This window comes from Manis pentadactyla, chromosome 9 (genome assembly GCF_030020395.1).
Source record: "Manis pentadactyla isolate mManPen7 chromosome 9, mManPen7.hap1, whole genome shotgun sequence".
In the NCBI taxonomy this organism is placed as follows: Eukaryota; Metazoa; Chordata; class Mammalia; order Pholidota; family Manidae; genus Manis; species Manis pentadactyla.
In genome coordinates, this window is record NC_080027.1 from 39,935,976 (window position 1) to 39,963,713 (window position 27,738).

Consider the following 27,738-nt stretch of genomic DNA (forward strand, 5'->3'; position numbering starts at 1 on the left):
TATGTACCACATCTTCTTAATCCATTCATCTATTGGTGGACACTTAGGTTACATCCTTATCTTGGCTTTGCAGACAGTGTGGCAATAAACACAGGGGTGCATATATCTTTTTCAAATCAGGGATTTTGTTTTCATTCAGTAAATTCCTAGTAGTGGAATTTCTGTGTCAAATGGTATTTCTGTTCTTAGCTTTTTGAAGAGACTCCATATTGCTTTCCACAGCAGTTGCACAATTTTACATTCCCACAAACAGCATAGGAGGGTTCCTGTTTCTCCACCTCTTTGCTATCATTTGTTGTTTCTTACCTTTTGGATAGTGGCCATTCTAACCAGTGTGAGGTGATAGCTATCTCATTGTGGTTTTAATTTACATTTCCTTAATGGTTAGGGACATGGAACCTCTTCATGTCCCTGTTGGCCATTTGTATTTGTTCTTTGGAAAAGTATCTGGTCAGGTCCTCCTTCCATTTTTTTATCGGGTTATTTGTTTTTTGGGTGTTGAGACATACGAGTTCTTTATATATTTTGGATGTTAACCCCTTATCAGATGAGTCATTTACGAATATATTCTCCCATACAGTAGGCTATCTTTTTGTTCTACTGATGGTGTCATTTGCTGTTCAGAAGCTTTTTAGTTTGATGTAGTCCCACTTACTCATTTTTCATTTTGTTTCCCTTGGCCAAGGAGATGTGTCCAGGAAAAAATTGCTCATGGTTGTATTCAAGAGATTTTTGCCTATGTTTTCTTCTAAGAATTTTATGGTTTCATGACTTACATTCAGGTCTTCTATCCATTTTTAGTTTATTTTTGTGTGTGTAGTTAGACAGTAATCCAGTTTCATTCTCTTATATGTAACTGTCCAGTTTTGCTAATACCAGTTGTTGAAGAGGCTGTCTTTTCCCCACTGTATATTCATGGCTCCTTTATTGTATATTAATTGACCATATATGCTTGTGTTTATACTGGACTCTCTGTTCTGTTCCATTGATCTATGGGTCTGTTCTTGTTCCAGTACCAAATTGTTTTGATTACTGTAGTGTTGTAGTAAAGCTTGAAATAGGGAGCATAATCCCTCCAGCTTTGTTCTTCTTTCTCAGGATTGCTTTGACTATTCAGGGTCTTTTGAGGTTCCATATGAATTTTAGGACTATTTGTTCTAGTTCATTGAAGAATGCTGTCAGTATTTTGATAGGGATTGCACTGAATCTGTAAAGTGCTTTGGGCAGGATGGCCATTTTGACAATATTAATTCTTCCTATCCATGAACAAAGGATAGATTTCCATTTATTGGTTTCTTCATTAATTTCTCTAATGAGTGTCTTGAGTTTTCAGAGTATATAGGTCTTTTACCTCCTTGGTTAGTTTTACTCCTAGGTATTGTATTCTTTTGATGTAATTGTAAGTGGAGATATTTTCCTGAATTCCCTTTCTGCTAGGTCATTTTTAGCATATAGGAACGCAACAGATTTCTGTGTATTAATTTTGTATCCTCCAACTTTGCTGAATTCAGTTATTAGTTCCAGTAGTTTTGGGGTGGATTCTTTAGGGCTTTCTATGTATAATATCATGTCATCTGCAAATAGAGTTTAACTTCTTCCTTACCAGTTTGGATGCCTTTTATCTCTGTGTTGTCTGATTGCTGTGGCTAGCACCTCCAGTACTATCTTAAATAAAAGTGGTGACAGTGGGCATCCTTGTCTTTTTCCCGACCTTAGAGGAAAAGTTTTCAGCTTTTCGCTATTAAGTATGATGTTGGCTGTGGGTGTGTCATATAGGCCTTTATTATGTTGAGGTATGTATCCTCTATACTCATTTTGTTGAGAGTTTTTACCATGAATGAATGTTGAATTTTGTCAAATGCTTTTTCAGCATCTATTGAGATGATCATGTGCTTTTTATCCTTCTTTTTTTAATGTGGTGTATGATACTGATTTACAAAAATTGTACCAATCTTGCATTTCTAGAATAAATCCCTCTTGGTCGTGATGGATGTTCTTTTCTGATGTATTTTTTAATTCCGTTTGCTAATATTTTATTGAGGATTTTTGCATCGGTGTTCATCAGGGATATTGGACTGTAATTTTCTTTTTGTGTGTGGTATCTTTGTCTCGTTTTGGTATTAGAGTGATGCTGGCCTCATAGAATGAGTTTGGAAGTATTCCCTCCTCTTCTACTTTTTGGAATACTTTAAGAAGGATGGGTATTAGCTCTTTAAATGTTTGGTAGAATTTGGCTGTGAAGCCATCTGGATATGGAATGTTTGTTTTGGGGGAGTTTTTTTTTACTACCAGGTCAATTTCTTTGCTGGTAATTGGTCTGTTCAGATTTTGTTTCTTCCTGGGTCAGCCTTGGAAGGTTGTATTTTTCTAGGAAGTATTCCATTTCTTCTAGTTTATCTAGGTTATTGGTGTATAATTTTTCATAGTATTCTCTAATAATTCTTTGTATATTTTGGTATCCATTGTGATTATTCCTTTTTCATTTCTGATCCTGTTTATGTGTGTACACTTTTTTTTTCTTGATAACTCTGGCTAGGTGTTTATTTAGTTTATTTTCTCAAAGAACCAGCTCCTGGTTTCATTGATTTCTCTATTGTTGTGCTCTTCTCTATTTCCTTTATTTCTGCTCTGATCTTGTTATGTCCCTCCTACTGACTTTGGGCTTCATTTGTTCTTCTTTCTCTAGTTTCTTTAATTGTGATTTCAAACTGTTTATTTGGGATTGTGCTATGTACTTTCCTCTAGAACTGACTTTTTCACCTCCCACAGATTTTGGGCTGCTGTGTTTTTGTTTTCATTTGTCTCCATGTATTGCTTGATTTCTGTTTTAATTCAGTCATTGATCTACTGATTATTTAGAAGCATATTGTTTAGCCTGCATGTGTTTGTAGGCTTTTTTGTTTTCTCTGTGGAATTTATTTCTAGTTTCATACCATTGTGGTCTGAGAAGTTGCTTGGTACAATTTCAATCTTTCTGAACTTATTGAGGCTCTTTTTCTGGTCTAGTATATGATCTATTCTTCAGAACATTCCTTGTACACTTGAGGAAAATGTGTACCCTGATGCTTTTGGGTGGAATGTTCTGTAGATGTCTATGAAGTCCATTTGATCTAATGTATTGTTCAGTGCCTCTGTTTCCTTATTTATTTTCTGCCTGGTTGATCTGTCTTTTGAGGTGAGTGGTGTGTTAAAGTCTCCTACAGTGACTGTGTTGTAATCTATTTCCCCCTTTAATTGTGTTAGTTTTAGTTTTACATATATAGATGCACCTATGTTGGGTGCTTAGATATTTATAATGGTTATATCCTCTTGTTGGACAGATCCCTTTATCACTATGCTTTTTTTGTCTCTTATTACTTTCTTTGTTTTGAAATCTATTTTGTCTGATGTAAGTACTGCTACTCCTGATTTTTTCTTCCTATTATTTGCATGAAATACCTTCTTCCATCCCTTCACTTCCAGTCTGTGTATGTCTTTGGGTCTGAAATGAGTCTCTTGTAGGCAGCATGTAGATGGGTCTGCCCCTCTATGTCTTTTGATTGGTGCATTCAGTCCATTTACATTTAAGGTGATTTTCGATAGATACATACTCATTGACATTTTATTAATTGTTTTCTGGTTTTTGTTTTTGTGTTTTAGCTCCTCTCTGTTCCTTTCTTCCTCTTTTATACTCTTGTTATTTGATGGTTTTCTTTAGCATTGTGGTTGGATTTCTCTTTTTTAAATTTTTTGTGTATCTATTATAGGTTTTAAGTTTGTGGTACCAAAAGTTCAAGGAGAGCTTCCTGACTATATAACAGTCTATCTATATTGTTTGCTGATTTCTCTTATTTCAAATGCAATCTAAAAGAACTTTTTCCTTCTCCTTCCTTCTCCACACTTTATGTATTAGATGTCATAATCTGCATTTTTTGAGTATCTCTTGATTGATTTTGTATATAGTTGGTTTTGCTACTTTTAATTTCTAACTTACTTGGTAATTAATTGGTCTACTACCTTTAATTTCGCTGATGAAAATAATTTAATCTTAGGAACATTTCCATCTACAGCAGTCCCAGAACTTAACATGTCCTGTAACACTGGTTTGATTGTTATAAATTCTTTGAGCCTTCATTTATCTGGAAATTGTTTAATCCCCACTTCAAATTTAAATGATAATATTGCTTAATAGAGAATTCTTGGTTGAAGGTCCTTCTGCTTCAATACATTAAATATTTCATGACTTTGCATTCTGGCCTGTGAATTTTCTTCTGAGGAATCTGCTTGATAGCCTGATGGGGTTTCCTTTACAAGTAATTTTTTTCTCTCTCTGGCTGCTTTCAGTACTCTCTCCTTATCCTTAATCTTTGCCATTTTAATTATTATATGTGCTGGTGTTGTCTTCCTGGGGTTCCTTTTGTTAGGGGCTCTCTGTGCTTCCAACACCTGAGTGTCTGTTTTCTCGGACACAATTATTTCCTCAAAGAGACTTTCTATCCCTTTGTCTCTCTCTTCTCCTTCTTGTATCCCTGTTTTGCAAATGTTGTTTTGTTTGGATTGGTCACACAGCTTTCTTATCATTCTTTCATTCCTAGTGATTCTTTTTTCTCTCTCTTCCTTGGCTTCTTTGTGTTTCTGTTCTCTAATTTCCATCCCACTGACTCTCTCATCTACTTGCAGTAATCTACTATTCATTCCCTCCATTGTATATTTCATTTCAGTTACTGTATTCTTCAGCTCTGAGCTGCTCTTTTTTGACTCTTTTTTCTCTTTGTTGAAGTCCTCCCTGAGATCTTTAATACTTTTGTGCAAATCAGTGAGCATATTTAAAACTTTTACTTCGAAATATTTATCAAGAAGATCCATGATCTCTGTTTCATTTAGGCCTCTTTCTGGTGTCTTGTCCTGTAGTTTTGTTTGAAACACACTTCTCTGCCTCCTCATTTTGTCAGGATTTCTGTGTTTCTTCCTTTGTATTAGATGGGTCTGCTATGCTTCCTGGCCTAGAGAGTAATAGCTTTATGAAGGAGGCATCTTATGGTGCTCTCTCCAGTCCTGGTTCCACTTTGAAGGAGCCCCAGGTGCTGTTGATGTGCAATGGACAGGGCCACCTTTCTGTCTATCTACTGGTAGTGGTCCGAGTCTGCACCAGCAGTTTGCCTTAGCCACCTTTGTGATCAGAGCAGACGTCTCTGCTAGAATCGCTGTGGATGGGGCCTCCCTCTCCCTGACCTGCAGTGTTGGCTGAGCTTCAGGGTTAATGGGGTGGGTGGGGCCCATTGTGTGGCTCTGGGGCAGGGCAGGATGCGCAGCACCAGGCTTGGACACCTGCAGGGAGAAAGGAGCTCTTGGAGCTGGCTCCTGCTGACACCTCCCCAGTTGGGCTGAAACAGAGCCAAGAAAACTGGGAGAGTCTCCCTCTGCCTGCCAGGCAGCTAAGTCTGATGCTGCTGCTGGGCCAAGTGGGTCGGCTCCCTGGCAGTGCACGTAGGGGATACTTTGGGGCTGACTTACCAGTAAGGGGGCCAGAGCATCTGGGGCTTCCAAGAGTTCCCAGCCTGTTGGGCCAAGGGAAGACTAGGTAGATGTCTACCTGCCCTTTCTCTTGAGGAGAAAGCACCATCCAATTCTCACCCTCTGACATCCTTTCCACTGGTGGCAATCTTTCAAACTGCCATCTCTGCTTTGGGTCTCAGTGGGACCAGTGGAGGATGACCAGTGGCTGAAGTCTCAGCCTTCCAGAGCATTCAAAATTTCCCTGGTGTTCAGCCCTGCTAATCATCAGAACCCAAGGTAATGTGGATTTGCACTCCTGGAGCAGATCTCCAGGGCCAGGTGTACAGAATTTCTGGGTATCTGTCCTCTCCCCACTCTCTTCTCCTCCTCCCTCCTATGGGCTGGAATGGAGGAAGGGCTTGCATTCTGCTCAATTTCAACTCTGCCACTTTACCCTTTTCTGTGTGGTCTTCTCTTCTTCCCAAGTGTAAGTGGTCTGTTTTCCAGTCTTCAGGTCATTTTCAGGTTTAGTTGTATTTGCTATACTTTCTTCCTTTATGTCTTTGTGAGAGGAGGTTTCTGCTGTGCCTTCCTACTCTGCCATCTTTTTCCGACCCATCCTGACTTTTCTATTAACCTTGCTTTATGATCTCAGATGAATCATAGAAATTTTTTGGCATCCTTTTCTTCATCCATAAAAGTATACATTTGGAATAGATGATCACCATGGTTCCTAAAAGTTTAGCTGATATAGATAGATATTAGTGTTTCTTGAATAATAATGCCACCAAAACTCTTACAAATAATAAGAGAATTCAGTAAGGTATCTGGATACAAAAATAATATATATAGATATCATTAACCTTATTATGTGCAAACACCAGTTGGAAAAATCAGTGAATACATACTGTGACTCCCACAAAGAGGTCAGTCTCTGGAATAGAGACTTCATTCCCTGCTATAATAATGCCAGCATCTAAAGCAGTCCACATAATAGAAGTTCAGTAAACATTTATTGTAAAGTGAATGTCCTCAAGGAGTTTTTGAGCTGGGGGAAAGGTAGACAAGTAGGCCATTATAGTACACTATGGTGAGTCCTATGGTAGAAGGAAGGTGCTAAATATTGCAAGTATTTGTTTGATTTTAGACTTTCTGTGTTCCTTTTCCCTCTTCAGCTCTGTTAGAACAAGGCAATAAACTACGTAATGCCATGGTGATTTCTACAATGAAATCAAGCCCAGATACTAGCATGTTGTTGGATGAAGTTCATCCTCCTAGGAAAGAAGATTTTCATAGAGCATCAATACAGTAAGTTACAAGATAAGCATGAACCCTAACAGTTCATTTCTTAATAGCTGTTAGCTTTTGTTTTCATCAAGTTACAGACTAGATAATCTTGGAAATGTTCAACAAATAATTCTTAATATGGTAGAAAAGAAGCCTAAACAGGAATTAAGATACTCAAAATCTAGACCTGGCATTGTCACTTGTTAAATATGTAAATAGCTAAATTCTTTACCCCCTCTGAATCAGCATGCTTACATATAAAATTGCAATATTCTCTCCTCCTCCTTTTTTAGAAGTTATATGAGATTCTAAAAATAGTAAAGGGCCTTGAAAGTTGTAAAGTTGTATATGTATTTAAGGCAGTTAAGTCTAAAGCTGTATTAAATTTTCCATGTTAAACCAACTCTATGTACTATCTCTTAGGTAAATTAATTCTGATTTACATTTTTCCCATGTTAACCATTCAGTATATCTTTCCACACCTTAGAATCAAAGCCTTGTCTAAGAATCAATTTAAAGACCACACTGAAGATCACCTCCTCCCTTCAACTGAGAATACATCTTGGAAGCATGATACAAAAGCTAATAACAGGGCCATACAGCTGCTCTTGGGCAGGTAAGAATTCTTAACTCACTTTCTTCATCCAATTCATTGTGTACATTGTTAACAGATTTATCTTCCTGAAGCAACAATTCCTAAGAATAGCCAAGTCATTCCCTTAATCACTGCATACTAATAAAAGTCATTATTTATTACCTACTAAATAAAAATCCAGTCTTTAGCCTTTCATTCTTAGCTTCATTTACCAGAATGGTCTCCCCAATCCACCTTTACATCTCCCAACTCTATCCTAACACCAAAGTTAGCAGGATATAATGAAAAGAGCATGGATTTTTTAAAGAGATAGAAGTTGAAATTTGGGACCTCTTACTAACTTTGTGGCCTGCATAATTAGGTAGGGAAAAAAAGTAAAAGGGATCCAAATTGGAAAGGAAGTAGTAAAACTATATTCACAGATGACAAGATGTGGTATGTATAAAATCTAAAAAATCCACTAAAAAACTATCAGAACTAATAAATTCAGGAAGATTGCAGGGTACAAGATCAGCATGCAAATGTCTGTTGTATTTCTATATACTTTCAATAAACAATCCAAAAATGAAATTAAGAAAATTCCACTTACAGTACTGATAAGAATAAAATACTTGGGAATAAATTTAACCAAAGATTTATAAAACATGAACTCTGAAAACTGCAAACTTTATTGAAAGAAATCAAAGAAGATCTAAATAAATAGTAAAAAATCTTACATTCATGGTTCAGTACAATCCCTGTCAGAATTGCAGCTAACTTCTTTGTAGAAATTGAGAAGATGGTTCTAAAAGTTCTATGAAATTGCAAGGGACCCAGAATAGCCAGAAAAAAAAAAGTCTTGAAAAAGAAAAAAAGTAAAAGGATTCACACTTCCTTATTTTAAAACTTACTACAAAGCAATAGTATCAGGTCATTTGGTACTGGCATAGGACAGACATACAAGTCATAGAATAGATTGGAGTTTAGAAATAAATCCATGTATCTGTGGTCAACTGGAATTCAACAGAAGTGTTAAGACCATTCAGTGGGGAAGATATGATCTTTTCAACAAATAGGCCTGGGACAGCTAGCTGGCTAGCCACATGGGAAAAACTGAAGTTGGGCCATTATCTCAAACCATATACAAAAAGTTAACTCAGAGTGGACCAAATAACTAAATGGAAGAGCCAATACTGTAAAACTCTTAGAAAAAAACAGACGTAAATCTTTATTACCTAGGATTTGAAAACATATAGATATGTTTATATATTAGATACAATAATATCTGGATGTTATATAGAGATATAATGCCAAATATATTAAATATAATACCCAAAGCACAAGCAACAAAAAAATCAAAATTTAAAATGTTTTGTGCTTCAAAGGACACTGTTAAGATAGTAAAAAGATGATCACACAATGGGAGAAAATATTTGCAAATCTTATATCTGATTAAAGACATATATTAAGAACTCATACAACTTAATAATTAAGGGATAAATAATCCAATTAAAAATATAGGCAAAGGATCTAAGTAGAGATTTCTCCAAAGGAGATAGTCAAATGGCTAATATGGACATGAAAAGATGTTGACACCATTAGTTTTCAGGGAAATGCAAATCAAAACAACAATGCAATACCACTTCATACCTACTAGGATTTTAGAATCTAAGTCAAATAAGTGTTGGTAAGGATGTGAAAAATTTGGAACCCTCACCCCACCACTGCTGATAGCAGTGTAAAATGGTACAGCCACTTTGGAGTCAACAGCTGGGCGCCAGTAAGAACAAAGGAGTCATATAGTCTTTCAGTTTCTTAAACTGTTAGACACATAGAGTTACCATATGACCCAGGAATTCAACTCCTAGGTATATACCCAAGGGAAATGAAAACATAAGTCCATGTAATACATGTACATGAATTTCCTTAACAGCATTATTCATAATAGTAAAATATGTGCATCAGACGATAAATGGATTTTTTAAAAATGATATAGCCATATAATGGAGTATTATTTGGCCATAAAAAAGAATAAAGTACTAATGCTATAGCATGGATGAACCTTGAGAAGAATATCATGTTAAATGAAAGAAGCCAGTCACATAAGAGTACATGTTTTATGATTCAGTGTACATGAAATGTACAAAATATACAAAATAGGCAAATCTTTAGAGAGATCAGTGGTTCCTTAGGTCTGGGTGTGATGGTGTGATGGAGTGAGGTAAGTGGTAGTAGCTAAAGGATACAGAGTTTATTTTTTTGAGGTGGTGAAAATGTTCTAAAATTGACTGTGGTGATGGCTGTTCATATTTGTAAATATACTAAAAACTGGAATTGCTCACTTTAAATGGGCTAATTTTATGTTCTGTGAATTACTTCCAAATAAAGCTACTTTAAAAAAATAAGATCAAGAATATACAGCACAGTGAATGAAAAAAAAAAAAACACCAAGGTACACAATCATGAATTCTCAAAATACAAAAATTTTCAATATTTTCAAAAATCTTAAAAGCTTTCAGAAAAGTGAAAAAGAAAAAAAGATCATATATACAATATCAGGAATTGGAATGACATCAGATACTGATCAAGATGGTGACCTAGGAGGCTTCTGAGCTCCCCTTCTCTTATGTTCACACTGAATGTGTCGGGAAAGAATTCGGTTCGGAGACTCAGGGAAGTCAGAGTCAAAGGTGAAGAAGGAATTAATTAAAGTGATAATAATGGAATGACAGCTGTTTTGCCGGCAGCAGAGGGCAAGGAAGAACAGAGGGAGAAAGGGAAGCTCATTGAACTGCTCAGCATGGGGCAAATCCCTTGCCAACTCCTAAAGCCAGGTTCACCTGGTAACCAGTGTCTGCTTGAAAATCTGCACAGTGTGGGAACTAAGTCCTTACCACCCCAAGATTTGGAGGGGAGCTGCAGAGCACTAGATGGAGTAAGATTATGTTCTGAGAACTTCCCAAAAGCAAAGAAAGGAGATTTTCAGGCAGGCTACTTTTTAAGTCTGGGGAGAGGAAATCCCTGGGCAAAATACCTCTAAAAACCAAAATCAGTCAAAGGGAGAAATAAACTTTAAAACACATTTATTGCTTACAAACTGCAGTCCAGGCCCTTCTCTCTTTCCTGCTCCAGCAGAAGGAAAACTGGCTCTCCCCTCACCTCTTGGGTACAGATAAACCCTCCTTGCCCAGGTAATTACCCACTGATATGGTGATGAACTTCTCTCCACCCCTGAGGAATGATGCAAATGCACTAAAGCCATACTTCTTTCCACCTCTAAATGCCTATTGATACGCAAATGTACTAGAGCCAGGCGAGATATTCTGGAAATATTACAATTTACCCACACTACTAAAGACCGTGATCTTACAACTGCAGCCCTGTCGGGTCACCCTGGCAATAGGAACTTGGAAGCCCCGATCAGAGCTCTCAGTAGCACCTCCCTACTTATCTGGAATAGAACAGAGTGACACATTCAAAGAAAGGCAAGTCCAGGCAACCTCAGGGAGGAGGCATGCTTAAAGGTTTAGGGTCTGGGGTGTTAGAGGGCTTTTTGGGTAGGGGTCAGCATAAGAGATGATGTATATAGGTGATTTATAATTCCTTTAAGTTTTGTCTTAAGAGCAGAGTTATTTAGGTGACTGTGTTGATCTTCATCTTGGCATTCTTTATCCACATAGGTTCATTTACACTTTGGAAGTCTATCTCCTGTCTTGGTTACAAAGTTACTTGATTTAGTGACTGGAAGAAGAGGAAGAACAACATATAGATTAAGTTAAAGAAATAAGATGGGCCTTTTTCACAGGCTAAGTAGATTTTACAGTGGCATGACCCGTGTCCCATTTCTCTCCCCTTTGCACTTCAACTAATTAACTGATTAATTCTGTGAGTCGTTTCTGACTGGTTTTATCTGGTTAATTCTTTGAGTCCCTTTTAGTGGTCTTTACTGGCTTTATCTGTCCACCCAGCTCATGTCTGTCTTTCTACCTAACAAATGTACAGCTACACACAGAGCAGTTCCCTCTGAAAGATATCCAGAAAGTAAGTAAACAACCTCTACACATCAGATGAATGAGAAAATACCATTGAAAGGGCTGGAAAAGGCTAAGGCACTCTGTCACCATAAACCCCACCCCCAACACAGTGCCATAGGGTGAGGAGGGAACTCCCAACTCCTAGCTTCTCCATGAGAAGCAAAGGATTTGGATCCCACATCAAGTGCCCCAACTTTTAAGTCTCCCCGGAGAGATGCGTCCCCACAACACCTTGCTCTTGGGTCCACGAGACTCACAAGACTATGGCAAACAAAGAAGTAATTCTTAATGATCATGTGAGTACTCACCATGACTTTTCCCCCAGGGCTTAGCACAGTGGGAGCAGGCAGAATTGCCTGTCTTGCCCTGAAAGAGGTTTATTTGCATACTTTAAAAGCTGCTGCTTGAGGACTAGGCCTTTAATTCAGCAGGTTCTAGGGAGTAGCTGTGATCCTCCCCAGACACAGGGGAAGCTAATGGACACTACTCCCTACCCCCACCCCCAGCCGCTGTCAAATCTCTAGTATGTCCCTGGAATGAGCTTATACAGACATCTGACTCTGCGTTTATGGCTGCTGCCCAAGGAATGGGGCCCTGGATCCTGCTATGAACTGCAAGACCCAAAGAAGCAATTCTTAACTGGCTATCTTCCAGAGCTTAGCATTGATGGAGCTGGCAAAATTACCCATCTCCCAGTCTTTCTCTGAAAGATTTATCTACATACTTTAAAAGCTGCTGTCTGAAGGCCAGCCTTCTAATTTATCAGGTATCTAGGGGATGACTGCAATCTTCCCCAGAGACCATGGAAGCTGGTGGATACCTCTCATGCCTTCTCCCTCCAGCCCACTCCAATAATAAAGCCAAGTCTCTTAATAGCTCACACAAAGGAACTTGTATACCCATCTAGCACCCCAGGTTTTGCATCAGCCACCTGAGGAATGGGCCCCTGGATCATCTAGCTCTAATAACGAATGGAGCTTGCATATATCAGTCCCACAGCAAACAGTTCTTAACAAGTGCAGGAGCACCCCCACCCCTACCCCTGTAGCTATACACCTGGACCCAGCTCAGAGGAAGCAGGCAAAAATGCCCATCTCCCAATTTATCCCTGGAAGGGGCTTAACTACATAATTTTCCAGCTTCTGCTTGAGGGTCCAGCTTCTAAGAAGCCTGCATCTAGGTACTGACTGTGTTCCTCCCCTTGGGAACATGTAACTCCAGGGGGTGAAATATATTCCCAGCCTGGGGCAAATTACCTTTGAAGCCAAAATCAATCAAAGGGAGAAATAAAGTGGGAGAAACCCATTTATTGCTTACAAGCAGTCATCCATTTCTGCTCGGCCATGTCTCTCGTGAACCGGCTGCAGAAAAGGGACCCCACCCAACTTCTCCAGTCCAGATATGCCCTTGCTCCTCCTTGTAATAACCTATCGATATGGAGATGGACTACTTCTCTCCACGTCTTAGAAACACCTGTTGGTATAGAGATGCACTAAGGCCAGGCGAGACATTCTGGAAATACTGCAATTTTACCCACAGAACAGTAATAGGTCTTGGCACACCCTCAACTACTGGGAGCCAGTAAGAACAAAGAAAGAGGCTTGGACAATCACAAAAGCTTTGGCAGCAATGAAGAGCTTGGGCTGGTCTGATCAGTGAGGGAAACCAACAAATGGACCAATATACACATTACAGGGGTCCCAGAAGAAAGAGAGAGAGAAAGAGGCAAAAACCTTATTAAAAAAATAATGTTAATGATTGTGCATTGAGCATTGACCCCCTATAGAGAATTTTATTGTTAACAACCATTTGATCAATAAATATGAGAGATGCCCTCACACACACACACACACACACACACACACACAAAAAAAAATATATATATATATATATATATACATATACACACTTCCAATTGTAAAATAAATAAGTAACCAGGATGTAATGTATAGTATAAGGAATATAGTCAAAATATCGTAACAACTTGGTATGGTGATAGCTGGTACCTAGAATTATCATGTATATAAATGTTGAATCACTGTGTTGTACACCTGAAACTAATGTAATACTGTGTGTCAACTACCCTTCAATAAAAAATAATTATCTAAAAATAATAATAATAATAATAATAATGGCTAAAAATTTCTATAAGGGAAAGAAACAGACATCCAGATCCAGGTAACCCAGAGAGCTCCAAGAATTAAGATGAATCAAAGAAAACCCACATGAATATAATTTATAATTGAATTGTCAAAAGTTACAAGGAGAGAATCTTAAAAGCAGCAAAGGAAAAGCAACTTGTTGCAGACAAAAGAATCTCCATAAGACTATATGTAGATTTTTCAGCAGAAACCTTGCAGGCCAGGAGTGGGATGGTATATTGAATGTGCTGAAAGGAAAAAGAACTACAAACCAGGAAGATTTGGTAGAGTTGTCCTTCAGAATTGAAAGAGAAAGCAAGAATTTTCCAGGCAAACAAAGGCTGAAGGAGTTCATCACTACTAGTCCAACCTTACAGGAAATGTTAAAGGGAGTTCTTCAAGCTGGATCAAAAGCTAATTAGTAACAGGAAAACATAAGAAAGTATTACTCATAAAGTTAGGTATATAAACTCAGAATACTCTTAATATTCTAATGGTGGTAAGTAATAACCACTTACAAATCTAGTATGAAGATATGAATACAAAACTATTAAGATATACTGTAGAAGGGAGGAGCCAACCAAGATGGCGACCTGAGTAGGGCAGCAGAAATCTCCTCCCAAAGCCATACATATTTTTGGAAATACAACAAATACAACTATTCCTAAAAGAGAGACCAGAAGGTACAGTACAACAGCCGGGCTACATCTACACCTGCAAGAACCCAGTGCCTCACGAAGGGGGTAAGGTACAAGCTGTAGCCCGGCGGGACCCGAGCGCACCTCCTAACAGAATTAAAGGAGGAAATAGAATGCAGTGCATTCATTTTAGGAGACTTCAACACACCACTCACTGCAAAGGACAGATCCACCAGACAGAAAATAAGTAAGGACACAGAGGCACTGAACAACTCACTAGAACAGATGGACCTAATAGACACCTATAGAACTCTACATCCAAAAGCAGCGGGATACACATTCTTCTCAAGTGCACATGGAACATTCTCCAGAATAGACCACATACTAGGCCACAAAAAGAGCCTCAGTAAATTCAAGATTGAAATTCTACCAACCAATTTTTCAGACCACAAAGGTATAAAACTAGAAATAAATTGTACAAAGAAAGCAAGAAGGCTCACAAACACATGGAGCCTTAACAACATGCTCCTAAATAATCAATGGATCAATGACCAAATTAAAATGGAGATCCAGCAATATATGAAAACAAATGACAACAACAATGCAAAGCCCCAATTTCTGTGGGACGCAGCAAAAGCAGTCTTAAGAGGAAAGTATATAGCAATCCAGGCATATTTAAAGAAGGAAGAACAATCCCAAATGAATAGTATAAAGTCACAATTATCAAAATTGGTAAAAGAAGAACAAATGAGGCCTAAAGTCAGGAGAAGGAGGTTCATAATAAAGATCAGAGAAGAAATAAATAAAATTGAGAAAAATAAAACAGTAGAAAAAAAAATCAATGAAACCAAGAGCTGGTTCTTTGAGAAAATAAACAAAATAGATAAGCCTCTAGCCAGACTTATTAAGAGAAAAAGAGAATCAGCACACAACAGAATCAGAAATGAGAAAGGAAAAACCAAATGGACCCCACAGAAATACAAAGAATTATTAGAGAATACTATGAAAAACTATATGCTAACAAACTGGATAACCTAGAAGAAACGGACAACTTCCTAGAAAAATACAACCTTCCAAGACTGACCAAGGAAGAAACAGAAAATCTAAACAGACCAATTACCAGTAACGAAATTGAAGTGGTAATCAAAAGACTACTCAAGAGCAAAACCCCTGGGCCAGATGGATTTACCGCAGAATTTTATCACACATACAGAGAAGACATAATACACGTTCTCCTTAAAGTTTTCCAAAACATAGAAGAGGGGCGAATACTCCCAAACTCATTCTATGAAGCCAGCATCATCCTAATACCAAAAACAGGCAAAGACCCCACCAAAAAGGAAAATTACAGACCAATATCCCTGATGAACATAGATGCAAAAATACTCAACAAAATATTAGCAAAACGAATTCAAAAATACATCAAGAGGATCATACAGCACGACCAAATGGTATTCATCCCAGGGATGCAAGGATGGTACAACATTAGAAAATCCATCAACATCATCCATCACATAAACAAAAAGATGGACAAAAATCACATGATCATCTCCTTGGACGCTGAAAAAGCATTCGACAAAATTCAACATCCATTTGTGATAAAAACTCTCAACAAAATAGGTATAGAGGGCAAGTACCTCAACATAATAAAGGCCATATGTGATAAACCCATAGCCAACATCGTACTGAACAGTGAGCAGCTGAAAGCTTTTCCTCTAAGATCAGGAACAAGACAGGAATGCCCACTCTCCCCACTGTTATTCAACATAGACAAAACAAAGAAATACAAGTAGTCCAAATTAGTAAAGAAGAAGTCAAAATGTCACTATTTGCAGATGACATGATATTGTACATAAAAAACCCTAAAGACTCCACTCCAAAACTACTAGAACTAATATCAGAATTCAGCAAAGTTGCAGAATACAAAATTAATACACAGAAATCTGTGGCTTTCCTATAGACTAACAAAGAACTAATAGAGAAATCAGGACAACAATTCCATTCACAATTGCATCAAAAAGTATAAAATACCTAGGAATAAACCTAACCAAGGAAGTGAAAGACCTATACCCGGAAAACTGTAAGACACTCTTAAGAGAAATTAAAGAGGACACTAACAAATGGAAAATCATCCCATGCTCGTGTATAGGAAGAATTAATATTGTCAAAATGGCCATCCTGCCCAAAGCAATCTACAGATTCAATGCAATCCCTATCAAATTACCAACAGCATTCTTCAACAAACTGGAACAAATAGTTCTAAAATTCATATGGAACCACCTAAGACCCTGAATAGCCAAAGCAATCCTGAGAAGGAAGAATAAAGTGGGGGGGAATCTCGCTCCCCAACTTCAATCTCTACCACAAAGCCACAGTAATCAAGACAATTTGGTACTGGCACAAGAACAGAGTCACAGACCAGTGGAACAGAGTAGAGACTCCAGACATTAACCCAAACATATATGATCAATTAATGTATGATAAAGGAGCCATGGACATAACAATGGGGAAATGACAGTCTCTTCAACAGTTGGTGTTGGCAAAACTGGACATCTACATGTAAGAGAATGAAACTGGACCACTGTCTAACCCCATACACAAAAGTAAATTCGAGGGCGGAGCCAACATGGCGGAGTGAGTAGGACAGTGGGAATCTCCTCCCAAAAACATATATACTTTTGAAAATACAACAAACACAACTAGCCCTAAAAGAGAGACCAGAAGACGCAGGACAGTGGCCAGACTGCAGCTACACCAGCGAGAACCCAGCGACTGGTGAAAGGGGTAAGATACAAGCCCCGGCCCGGCGGGACCCGAGCGCCCCTCCCCCCAGCTCCCGGCGGGAGAACAATAGGCAGAGCGGGAGGGAGACGGAGCCCAGGACTGCCGAGCACCCAGCCCCAGCCATCCGGGCCAGAGCTCAGACACAGTATATGCCCAGGGGGCCCTGGATACTGGGAGAACAGGGGGTAGACCTCAGAGCGGGTGCTGAAGCTGATGCCCCTGTGACAAAGAAAAGCGGGGGCTTTTTTGAAAGTCTTAAAGGGACAGGGACTTAACAGCTTGACGGAAACAACCCAGGTCACAGTACAGCAGCTGGAAATTACAGGGAAAACCGGGTGCACTAAGCCCCTGGGCAACAGCTCTGAGACCCCTCACGGAGGCAAACAGTCAAGCAGCCCCCCCATCCATCACCCCACCGGGCGCTGCGAAAGCAGAGAAGCAGCCTGAGACAAATTCCGCCCACAGAAAGGGAAATTTCTCCCTTCCGGCCAGGCAAGACACAAAGACCCACTCTACACGCAATTACCCAACACAAGCCACTAGGGGTCGCAGTTGCCCCAGTAAAGAAAGGCCAGTAGTAAGTGAAAATTTTGGCCCTCCCAGCTGACAGTCAATAGCACCTGTCAACATGAAAAGGCAAAAAAATATGATTCAGACAAGACTAACCCAGACAGCTTCGGCATCTGCTACATCTTCCCCTGAGAAGGAATCTGGGGAGATAGATTTAGCCAGTCTACCTGAAAAAGAATTCAAAACAAAAGTCATAACCATGCTGATGGACTTGCAGAGAAATATGCAAGAACTAAGGAAGGAGAATTCAGAAATAAAACAAGCTCTGGAAGGACTTCAAAACAGAATGGACGAGATGCAAGAGACCATTAATGGACTAGAAAACAGAGAACAGGAACGCAGAGAAGCTGATGCAGAGAGAGATAAAAGGATCTCCAGGAATGAAAGAATTTTAAGAGAGCTGAGTGATCAATATAAAAGAAATAATTTAAGAATCATAGGCATTCCAGAAGAAGTAGAGAGAGAAAAGGGGATAGAAAATGTCTTTGAAGAAATAATTGCTGAAAATTTCCCCAAACTAGGGGAAGAAATGGCCTCTCAGACCACAGAGGTACACAGAACTCCCATGACAAGGGATCCAAGGAGGGCAACACCAAGACACATAATAATTAAAATGGCAAAGATCAAAGACAAGGACAAAGTATTACAAGCAGCCAGAGAGAAAAAAAAGGTTACCTACAAAGGAAAACCCATCAGGCTATCATCAGACTTCTCAACAGAAACCCTACAGGCCAGAAGAGAATGGCATGATATACTTAATGCAATGAAACAGAAGGGCCTCGAACCAAGACTACTGTATCCAGCACGAATATCATTTAAATATGAAGGAGGGATTAAACAATTCCCAGACAAGCAAAAGTTGAGGGAATTTGCCTCCCACAAACCACCTCTACAGGGCATCCTACAGGGACTGCTCTAGATGGGAGCACTCCTAAAAAGAGCACACAACAAAACACCCAACATATGAAGAAGGGAGGAGGAGGAATAAGAAGGGAGAGAAATAAAGAATCATCAGACCGCATTTACAATAGCTCAACAAGCGAGTTAAGTTAGACAGTAAGATAGTAAAGAAGCTAACCCTAAACCTTTGGTAACCACAAACTTAAAGCCTGCAATGGCAATAAATTCATACCTTTCAATAATCACCCTAAATGTAAATGGACTGAATGCACCAATCAAAAGACACAGAGTAATAGAATGGATAAAAAAGCAAGATCCATCCATATGCTGCTTACAAGAGACTCACCTCAAACCCAAAGACGCGCACAGACTTAAAGTCAAGGGATGGAAAAAGATATTTCAAGCAAACAACAGAGAGAAGAAAGCAGGTGTTGCAATTCTGGTATCAGACAAAACAGACTTCAAAATAAAGAAAGTAAAAAAAGACAAAGAAGGACATTACATAATGATAAAGGGCTCAGTCCATCAAGAGGATATAACCATTATAAATATATATGCACCCAATACAGGAGCACCAACATACCTGAAACAAATATTAACAGAACTAAAGGAGGAAATAGAATGCAATGCATTCATTCTAGGAGACTTCAACACACCACTCACTCCAAAGGACAGATCCACCAGACAGAAAATAAGTAAGGACACAGAGGCACTGAACAACACACTAGAACAGATGGACCTAATAGACATCTACAGAACTCTACATCCAAAAGCAACAGGATACACGTTCTTCTCAAGTGCACATGGAACATTCTCCAGAATAGACCACATACTAGGACACAAAAAGAGCCTCAGTAAATTCCAAAAGATTGAAATCCTACCAACCAACTTTTCAGACCACAAAGGCATTAAACTAGAAATAAACTGTTCAAAGAAAGCAAAAAGGCTCACAAACACATGGAGGCTAAACAACACGCTCCTAAATAATCAATGGATCAATGACCAAATCAAAATGGAGATCCAGCAATATATGGAAACAAATGACAACAACAACACTAAGCCCCAACTTCTGTGGGACGCAGCAAAAGCAGTCTTAAGAGGAAAGTATATAGCACTCCAAGCATATTTAAAAAAGGAAGAGCAATCCCAAATGAACGGTCTAATGTCACAACTATCAAAATTGGAAAAAGAAGAAATAATGAGGCCTAAGGTCAGCAGAAGGAGGGACATAATAAAGATCAGAGAAGAAATAAATAAAATTGAGAAGAATAAAACAATAGCAAAAATCAATGAAACCAAGAGCTGGTTCTTCGAGAAAATAAACAAAATAGATAAGCCTCTAGCCAGACTTATTAAGAGGAAAAGAGAGTCAACACAAATCAACAGTATCAGAAATGAGAAAGGAAAAATCACAACAGATCCCGCAGAAATACAAAGAATTATTAGAGACTACTATGAAAACCTATATGCTAACAAGCTGGGAAACCTAGGAGAAATGGACAACTTCCTAGAAAAATACAACCTTCCAAGACTGACCCAAAAAGAAACAGAAAATCTAAACAGACCAATTACCAGCAACGAAATTGAAGCGGTAATCAAAAAACTACCAAAGAACAAAACCCCCGGGCCAGATGGATTTACCTCGGAATTTTATCAGACATACAGGGAAGACATAATACCCATTCTCCTTAAAGTTTTCCAAGAAATAGAAGAGGAGGGGATACTCCCAAACTCATTCTATGAAGCTAACATCACCCTAATACCAAAACCAGGCAAAGACACCACCAAAAAAGAAAACTATAGACCAATATCCCTGATGAACGTAGACGCAAAAATACTCAACAAAATTTTAGCAAACCGAATTCAAAAATACATCAAAACCATCGTACACCATGACCAAGTGGGATTCATCCCAGGGATGCAAGGATGGCACAACATTCGAAAGTCCATCAATATCATCCACCACATCAACAAAAAGAAAGACAAAAACCACATGATCATCTCCATAGATGCTGAAAAAGCATTTGACAAAGTTCAACATCCATTCATGATAAAAACTCTCAGCAAAATGGGAATAGAGGGCAAGTACCTCAACATAATAAAGGCCATCTATGAAAAACCCACAGCCAACATTATATTGAATAGCGAGAAGCTGAAAGCATTTCCGCTGAGATCGGGAACTAGACAGGGATGCCCACTCTCCCCACTGTTATTTAACATTGTACTAGAGGTCCTAGCCACGGCAATCAGACAAAACAAAAAAATACAAGGAATCCAGATTGGCAAAGAAGAAGTCAAACTGTCACTATTTGCAGATGACATGATACTGTACATAAAAAACCCTAAAGACTCCACCCCAGAACTACTAGAACTGATATCGGAATACAGCAAAGTTGCAGGATACAAAATCAACACACAGAAATCTGTGGCTTTCCTATATACCAACAATGAACCAACAGAAAGAGAAATCAGGAAAACAACTCCATTCACAATTGCATCAAAAAAAATAAAATACCTAGGAATAAACCTAACCAAAGAAGTGAAAGACTTATATTCTGAAAACTACAAGTCACTCTTAAAAGAAATTAAAGGGGACACTAACAGATGGAAACGCATCCCATGCTCATGGCTAGGAAGAATTAATATCGTCAAAATGGCCATCCTGCCCAAAGCAATATACAGATTTGATGCAATCCCTATGAAACTACCAGCAACATTCTTCAATGAACTGGATCAAATAATTCAAAAATTCATATGGAACCACCAAAGACCCCGAATAGCCAAAGCAATCCTGAGAAAGAAGAATAAAGTAGGGGGGATCTCACTCCCCAACTTCAAGCTCTATTATAAAGCCATAGTAATCAAGACAATTTGGTACTGGCACAAGAACAGAGCCACAGACCAATGGAACAGACTAGAGAATCCAGACATTAACTCAGACATATATGGTCAATTAATATTTGATAAAGGAGCCATGGACATACAATGGCGAAATGACAGTCTCTTCAACAGATGGTGCTGGCAAAACTGGACAGCTACATGTAGGAGAATGAAACTGGACCATCGTCTAACCCCATATACAAAAGTAAACTCAAAATGGATCAAAGACCTGAATGTAAGTCATGAAACCATTAAACTCTTGGAAGAAAACATAGGCACAAACCTCTTAGACATAAACATGAGTGACCTCTTCTTGAACATATCTCCCCGGGCAAGGAAAACAACAGCAAAAATGAACAAGTGGGACTATATTAAGCTGAAAAGCTTCTGTACAGCAAAAGACACCATCAATAGAACAAAAAGAAACCCTACAGTATGGGAGAATATATTTGAAAATGACACATCCGATAAAGGCTTGACGTCCAGAATATATAAAGAGCTCACACGCCTCAACAAACAAAAAACAAATAACCCAATTAAAAAATGGGCAAAGGAACTGAACAGACGGTTCTCCAAAAAAGAAATACAGATGGCCAACAGACACATGAAAAGATGCTCCACATCGCTAATTATCAGAGAAATGCAAATTAAAACTACAATGAGGTATCACCTCACACCAGTAAGGATGGCTGCCATCCAAAAGACAAACAACAACAAATGTTGGCGAGGCTGTGGAGAAAGGGGAACCCTCCTACACTGCTGGTGGGAATGTAAACTTGTTCAACCATTGTGGAAAGCAGTATGGAGGTACATCAAAATGCTCAAAACAGACTTACCATTTGACCCAGGAATTGCACTCCTAGGAATTTACCCTAAGAATGCAGCAATCAAGTATGAGAAAGATCAGTGCACCCCTATGTTTATCGCAGCACTATTTACAATAGCCAAGAATTGGAAGCAACCTAAATGTCCATCGATAGATGAATGGATAAAGAAGATGTGGTACATATACACAATGGAATACTACTCAGCCATAAGAAAAGGGCAAATCCAACCATTTGCAGCAACATGGATGGAGCTGGAGGGTATTTTGCTCAGTGAAACAAGCCAAGCAGAGAAAGAGAAATACCAAATGATTTCACTCATCTGTGGAATATAAGAACAAAGGAAAAACTGAAGGAACAAAACAGCAGCAGAATCACAGAACTCAAGAATGGACTAACAGGTACCAAAGGGAAAGGGACTGGGGAGGATGGGTGGGTAGGGAGGGATAAGGGGGGGAGAAGTAGGGGGGTATTAAGATTAGCATCCATAGCGGGGTGGGAGAAAGGGGAGGGCTGTACAACACAGAGAAGACAAGTAGTGATTCTACAACAGGTTGCTACGCTGATGGACAGTGACTGTAAAGGAGTATATAGGGGGGACCTGGTATAGGGGAGAGCCTAGTAAACAAAGTATTCGTAAGTATTCGTCATGTAAGTGTAGATTAATGATTAAAAAAAAAAAAATGCAGTTCCTATGTGGTGACCTCTAATGAGTTCTACACAATAATATAAAGGACATATAAAAGTGTAGGCAAAGGGTCTGTTTGTGTTTATACAGAGGATCAAAGCCTAATTTGGCTACCCCGAAAATGAACTAAGAAACGATATGAAAGAGAACTTCCAACATCAGCACTCTCGGGAAGACTCATGCCAGAAGATGATCATCAAAAAACCCCAACAAAGATCCACGCACTGCTACAGCTGTAGATGCACTCATCCCACCAGCTCCTGGACTTGCCATGGGAATGAAGGAGATATCTAAGCTGGCCTGTGCATACAGTAAAACAACAAATTTGACTGGATCTATACTGTTGGAACTCAACCAAGAATTAGGAGAAGTGCAAATTGTAGCGCTCCAAAATCTTACAACTACAGACTATTTACTGTTAAAAGAACATATGGGATGTGAACAGTGCCCAGGAATGGGTTGTTTTAATTTGTCTGATTTTTCTCAAACTATTCAAATTCAGTTAGATAATAACCATCATATCATTGATAAGTTTTCACAAATGCCTAGGGTGCCTAACTGGTTTTCTTGGTTTCACTGGAGATGGCTGGTAATTACAGGTATGCTTTGGTTATGTAACTATACTCCTATTATGTTAATGTGTGTGCGCAATTTAAGTAGTAGCTTAAAATATATACATGCTGAAGTTACTCTACAAGAAGATATGTCAAAGAAATAATCAATCTTCCCATGTTTTCTCCCGCCTGCTACTTCTATAGCTTTTCTTCTTCCTTCCTAATTACAACCCTTAAATAGAATTCGTGCCTCATATCAAATTTACCGAGTATCATAACTCCTCCAAGTGGTAAAGATACCTCAAGACAAATGCTGGGCATAGAAGCCACAGGGCATAAATATGCAAAGAAATAAAAAGCTAACCATTTCAAACAATAAGGCTTCTCTCTCACTTACCAACTTAACATTTCCCTGTGTGGCCCCGGAAGATGACTGGTTAGCCAGAGACGGGTAAGATTCCTCAAGGGAGGAACAACCTAAGACAGGCACAGTCGCTGGGGGGTCATCAGGTGAGAAATTGGGGATCAACAGAGGTGAGGCTTAGAACCTCACCCCCCCTGTTCTGAGAGAAATCTTCTGCATATGTGGATGTTTTATTGCCCTTGTCTAGCTTGGATTAACACATAGTCTACAGGCACACACCTGATCATATACATTTGCTCTCTTACAACACTAAACTATGTTTTCTACCTTTATGTTGTATCTACCTACCACTTCAGCATCTTATTAAAAATAATAAAGAGAGAAATGTGGTATCCACATATAAATCAAGTATAAAAATCAAATGTGTATTCATATTTGAACTGACTGTTTATAGTTCATAATGCATGAGCAAAACCAAAAGTTTCTGTGATGACTGCCCTTGTACTGTTCACCATGTAACTTATTCACTATGTAAGAATTTGTTCTCCATGTAAGAACTTGTTCGTTATGCTTCAGAAGATTGGAGACTGACGAAAATTAGGCTTGGGGTGGATTAATGATTGTGCATTGAGCATTGACTCCCCTATACAGAATTTTATTGTTGTTAACAACCATTTGATCAATAAAAATGAGAGATGCCCTAACAACAACAACCAAGAAAAAGTACACACTTCCAATTGTAAAATAAATAAGCAACCGGGATGTAATGTATAGCATAAGGAATATAGTCAAAATATTGTAACAACTTGGTATGGTGATAGCTGGTACTTAGAATTATCATGTATATAAATGTTGAATCACTGTGTTGTACACCTGAAACTAATGTAATGTAATACTGTGTGTCAACTACCCTTCAATAAAAAATAATTATCTAAAAAAAAAAAAAAAAAAAAGTAAATTCGAAATGGATCAAAGACCTGAATGTAAGTCATGAAACCATAAAACTCTTAGAAAAAAACATAGGCAAAAATCTCTTAGACATAAACATAAGCGACTTCTTCATGAACGTATCTCCCCAGGCAAGGGAAACAAAAGCAAAAATGAACAAGTGGGACTATATCAAGCTGAAAGGCTTCTGTACAGCAAAGGACACCATCAATAGAACAAAAAGGCATCCTACAGTATGGGAGAATATATTCATATATGACAGATCCAATAAAGGGTTGACATCCAAAATACAGAAAGAGCTCACACACCTCAACAAACAAAAAGCAAATAATCCAATTAAAAAATGGGCAGAGGAGCTGAACAGACACTTCTCCAAAGAAGAAATTCAGATTTCCGAGACACATGAAAAGATGCTCCACCTAGCTAGTCATCAGAGAAATGCAAATTAAAACCACAATGAGATATCACCTCACACCAGTAAGGATCGCCATCATCCAAAAGACAAACAAAAACAAATGTTGGCGAGGTTGTGGAGAAAGGGGAACCCTCCTACACTGCTGGTGGGAATGTAAATTAGTTCAACCATTGTGGAAAGCAATATGGAGGTTCCTCAGAAAGCTCAAAATAGAAATACCATTTGACCCAGGAATTCCACTTCTAGGAATTTACCCTAAGAATACAGCAGCCCAGTTTGAAGCAGACAGATGCACACCTATGTTTATTGCAGCACTATTTACAGTAGCCAAGAAATGGAAGCAACCTAAGTGTCCATCAGTAAATGGATGGATAAAGAAGATGTGGTACATATACACAAGGGAATACTATTCAGCCATAAGAAGAAAACAAATCCTACCATTTGCAATGACATGGATGGAGCTAGAGGGTATTATGCTCAGTGAAATAAGCCAGGCAGAGAAAGACAAGTACCAAATGATTTCACTCATCTGTGGAGTATAAGAACAATGAAAAAACTCAAGGAACAAAACAGCAGCAGAATCACTGAACCCAAGAATGGACTAATAGTTACCAAAGGGAAAGGGACTGGGGGGGATGGGTGGGAAGGTAGTGACAATGCGGGGGGGGAAGGGGGCATTATGATTAGCATGTATAATGTGCAGGAAGGCACAGGGATGGCTGTAAAACACAGAGAGGACAAGTAGTGACTCTACAGCATCTTATTACGCTGATGGACAGTGACTGTAATGGGGTTTATGTGGGCGCTTGGTGAAGGGGGTAGCCTAGTAAACGTAATGTTCTTCATGTAATTGTAGATTAATGATACCAAAATAAAATTTTTAGAAAATGTACTATAGTATCTTAATAGAACACAATGTAGCAGAACAAAAAGTTGCAGGTTGTGACATCAAAAGAAAACATACAGATGGCCAACTGGCACATAAAAAGTGCTCAACACCACTAATCATCAGGGAAATGCAAATGAAACCACAATGAGATATCATCTCACAACCTTTGGATGTATATTATCAAAAAGACAAGAGATGTGGTGAGAATTTGGAGAAAAAGAGAACCCTTGTACAGTAGTGGGACTGTAAACTGGTACCACCACTATGGAAAACAATATGGGGCTCATCAGGAAATTAAAAATGGAACTACCATATGATTCAACAACCCTACTTCTGGGTATAAATCCAAAGGAAATGGCATGGTTATGTGGAAGAAATATCTGTACTCCCATGTTCATGGCAGTGGTATTCATAGTAGCCAGTTTATAGAAACCACCTAAGTGTTCATCAGTGAATGAATGGATCAAGAAAATGTGATGTTTATGTATACAATGGAATATTATTCAGCTTTAAGGAAGAAGGATATTCTGCCATTTGTGACAGCACAGATAAACCTGAAGGGCATTATGCTAAGTAAATTATGCCAGGCAAATGCAAATACTGCATGGATCTCTTATATATGGAATCCAAAATAAAGTTGAATTCAAAGAAATGTTAATTTGAAAAAAAGAAAAAGTAGATGACCATTATACAGAACAGTGGAAATCTTTTCAATTTTAAGGGTGTGGGGGAGAGAGCAGGGGGTTCAGGCAACTAAGTAGGAGGGAAGCCCTAAGTGGCAAATGAGAGTTGTGAAGAAAATCAGTAAGTAAATCTTCAAAAAGGAATAGTGCTGAGAAGCTGCAGAGAACCATGTGGACTAGGAAGTTGTTGGTTTGGTTTTGGCAATTAAGTAGTTGCTCTGACCTTTGAGAGAGAGACTACTACAGATCAATTGTTCTCTAATGAGGGGGGCAGTTCTCCCTTACCCCCACCCCGCCCCACAGGATACTTGGTAATGTCTGAAATCATTTGGGGTTGTTAATACTGGGGGAGTGCTGCTGGCATCTTGTGAGTAGAGTCCAGGGATCCAAAGTACACTGAATAGCTCCCATTGACAGAATTATCTGACCCACCATGTCAGAGTTCTAAGGTTGAGAAACTCTGCTATAGATTAAGGAAAGGAACATTTATTGAGCATCTGTTTGTTCCAATAAATGTAGGAACATGATCTAATTTGAAGGTAGTAATTATTACTATTTTCTGAGAAATTAAAGAAGGGGAAAAAAGTATAGTAGCTAGCTTGAAAAGGAAGCAAAGTTGAAAGAATAATTGAAATTTCTAGCACAGTGCCTGGCACATAATAAGTATAATAACTGTTGCATTTTTTTATTAATAACATGTTCATTAAGTATTCAGCAAGTTTATTAACAAATGGTCATTAAGTGCTAGTTACTATAGGAGAAACAAAAATGAATGAAATATACATGTCCTTGTGTGCTTCCTTATTAGTTTACAAACTCTAAATAGTGGGTCTGTTTTATTCATTTCTGTGTCCCACATAGAACTAATCTTGCCATAATTAACCCTTAAATATACAAATTTTTACTTAATGGAGGAAGGCATATTTATGAATTAGCCATTCTTCACAAAAACAACATGTAACATCTAACTCATTACAGTTATTTTTTATCTTTTCTCCTTCCTGCTAGCCCATAAGCAGCATAAGAGTAAAGTAAGTTAGCTTAGTCATCTCTGTTTCATTCAGGACCTAATACTATGCCTGGCACATAA

At 38.6% G+C, this 27,738-nt stretch overlaps 1 protein-coding gene across 4 annotated transcripts in view; it reads left to right on the top strand.

Annotated features, from left to right (window-relative positions):
• The window catches only part of C2CD3 (C2 domain containing 3 centriole elongation regulator), a 159,325-nt gene that overhangs the window by 39,701 nt on the left and 91,886 nt on the right, over nt 1–27,738 (top strand). For all 4 annotated transcript variants that reach the window (XM_057507226.1, XM_057507225.1, XM_057507227.1 and 1 more), the window contains 2 exons: nt 6,651–6,783; nt 7,250–7,378. In XM_057507226.1, coding sequence (XP_057363209.1) covers nt 6,651–6,783; nt 7,250–7,378 — 262 coding nt within the window. The remainder of the gene's footprint in view (nt 1–6,650; nt 6,784–7,249; nt 7,379–27,738) is intronic.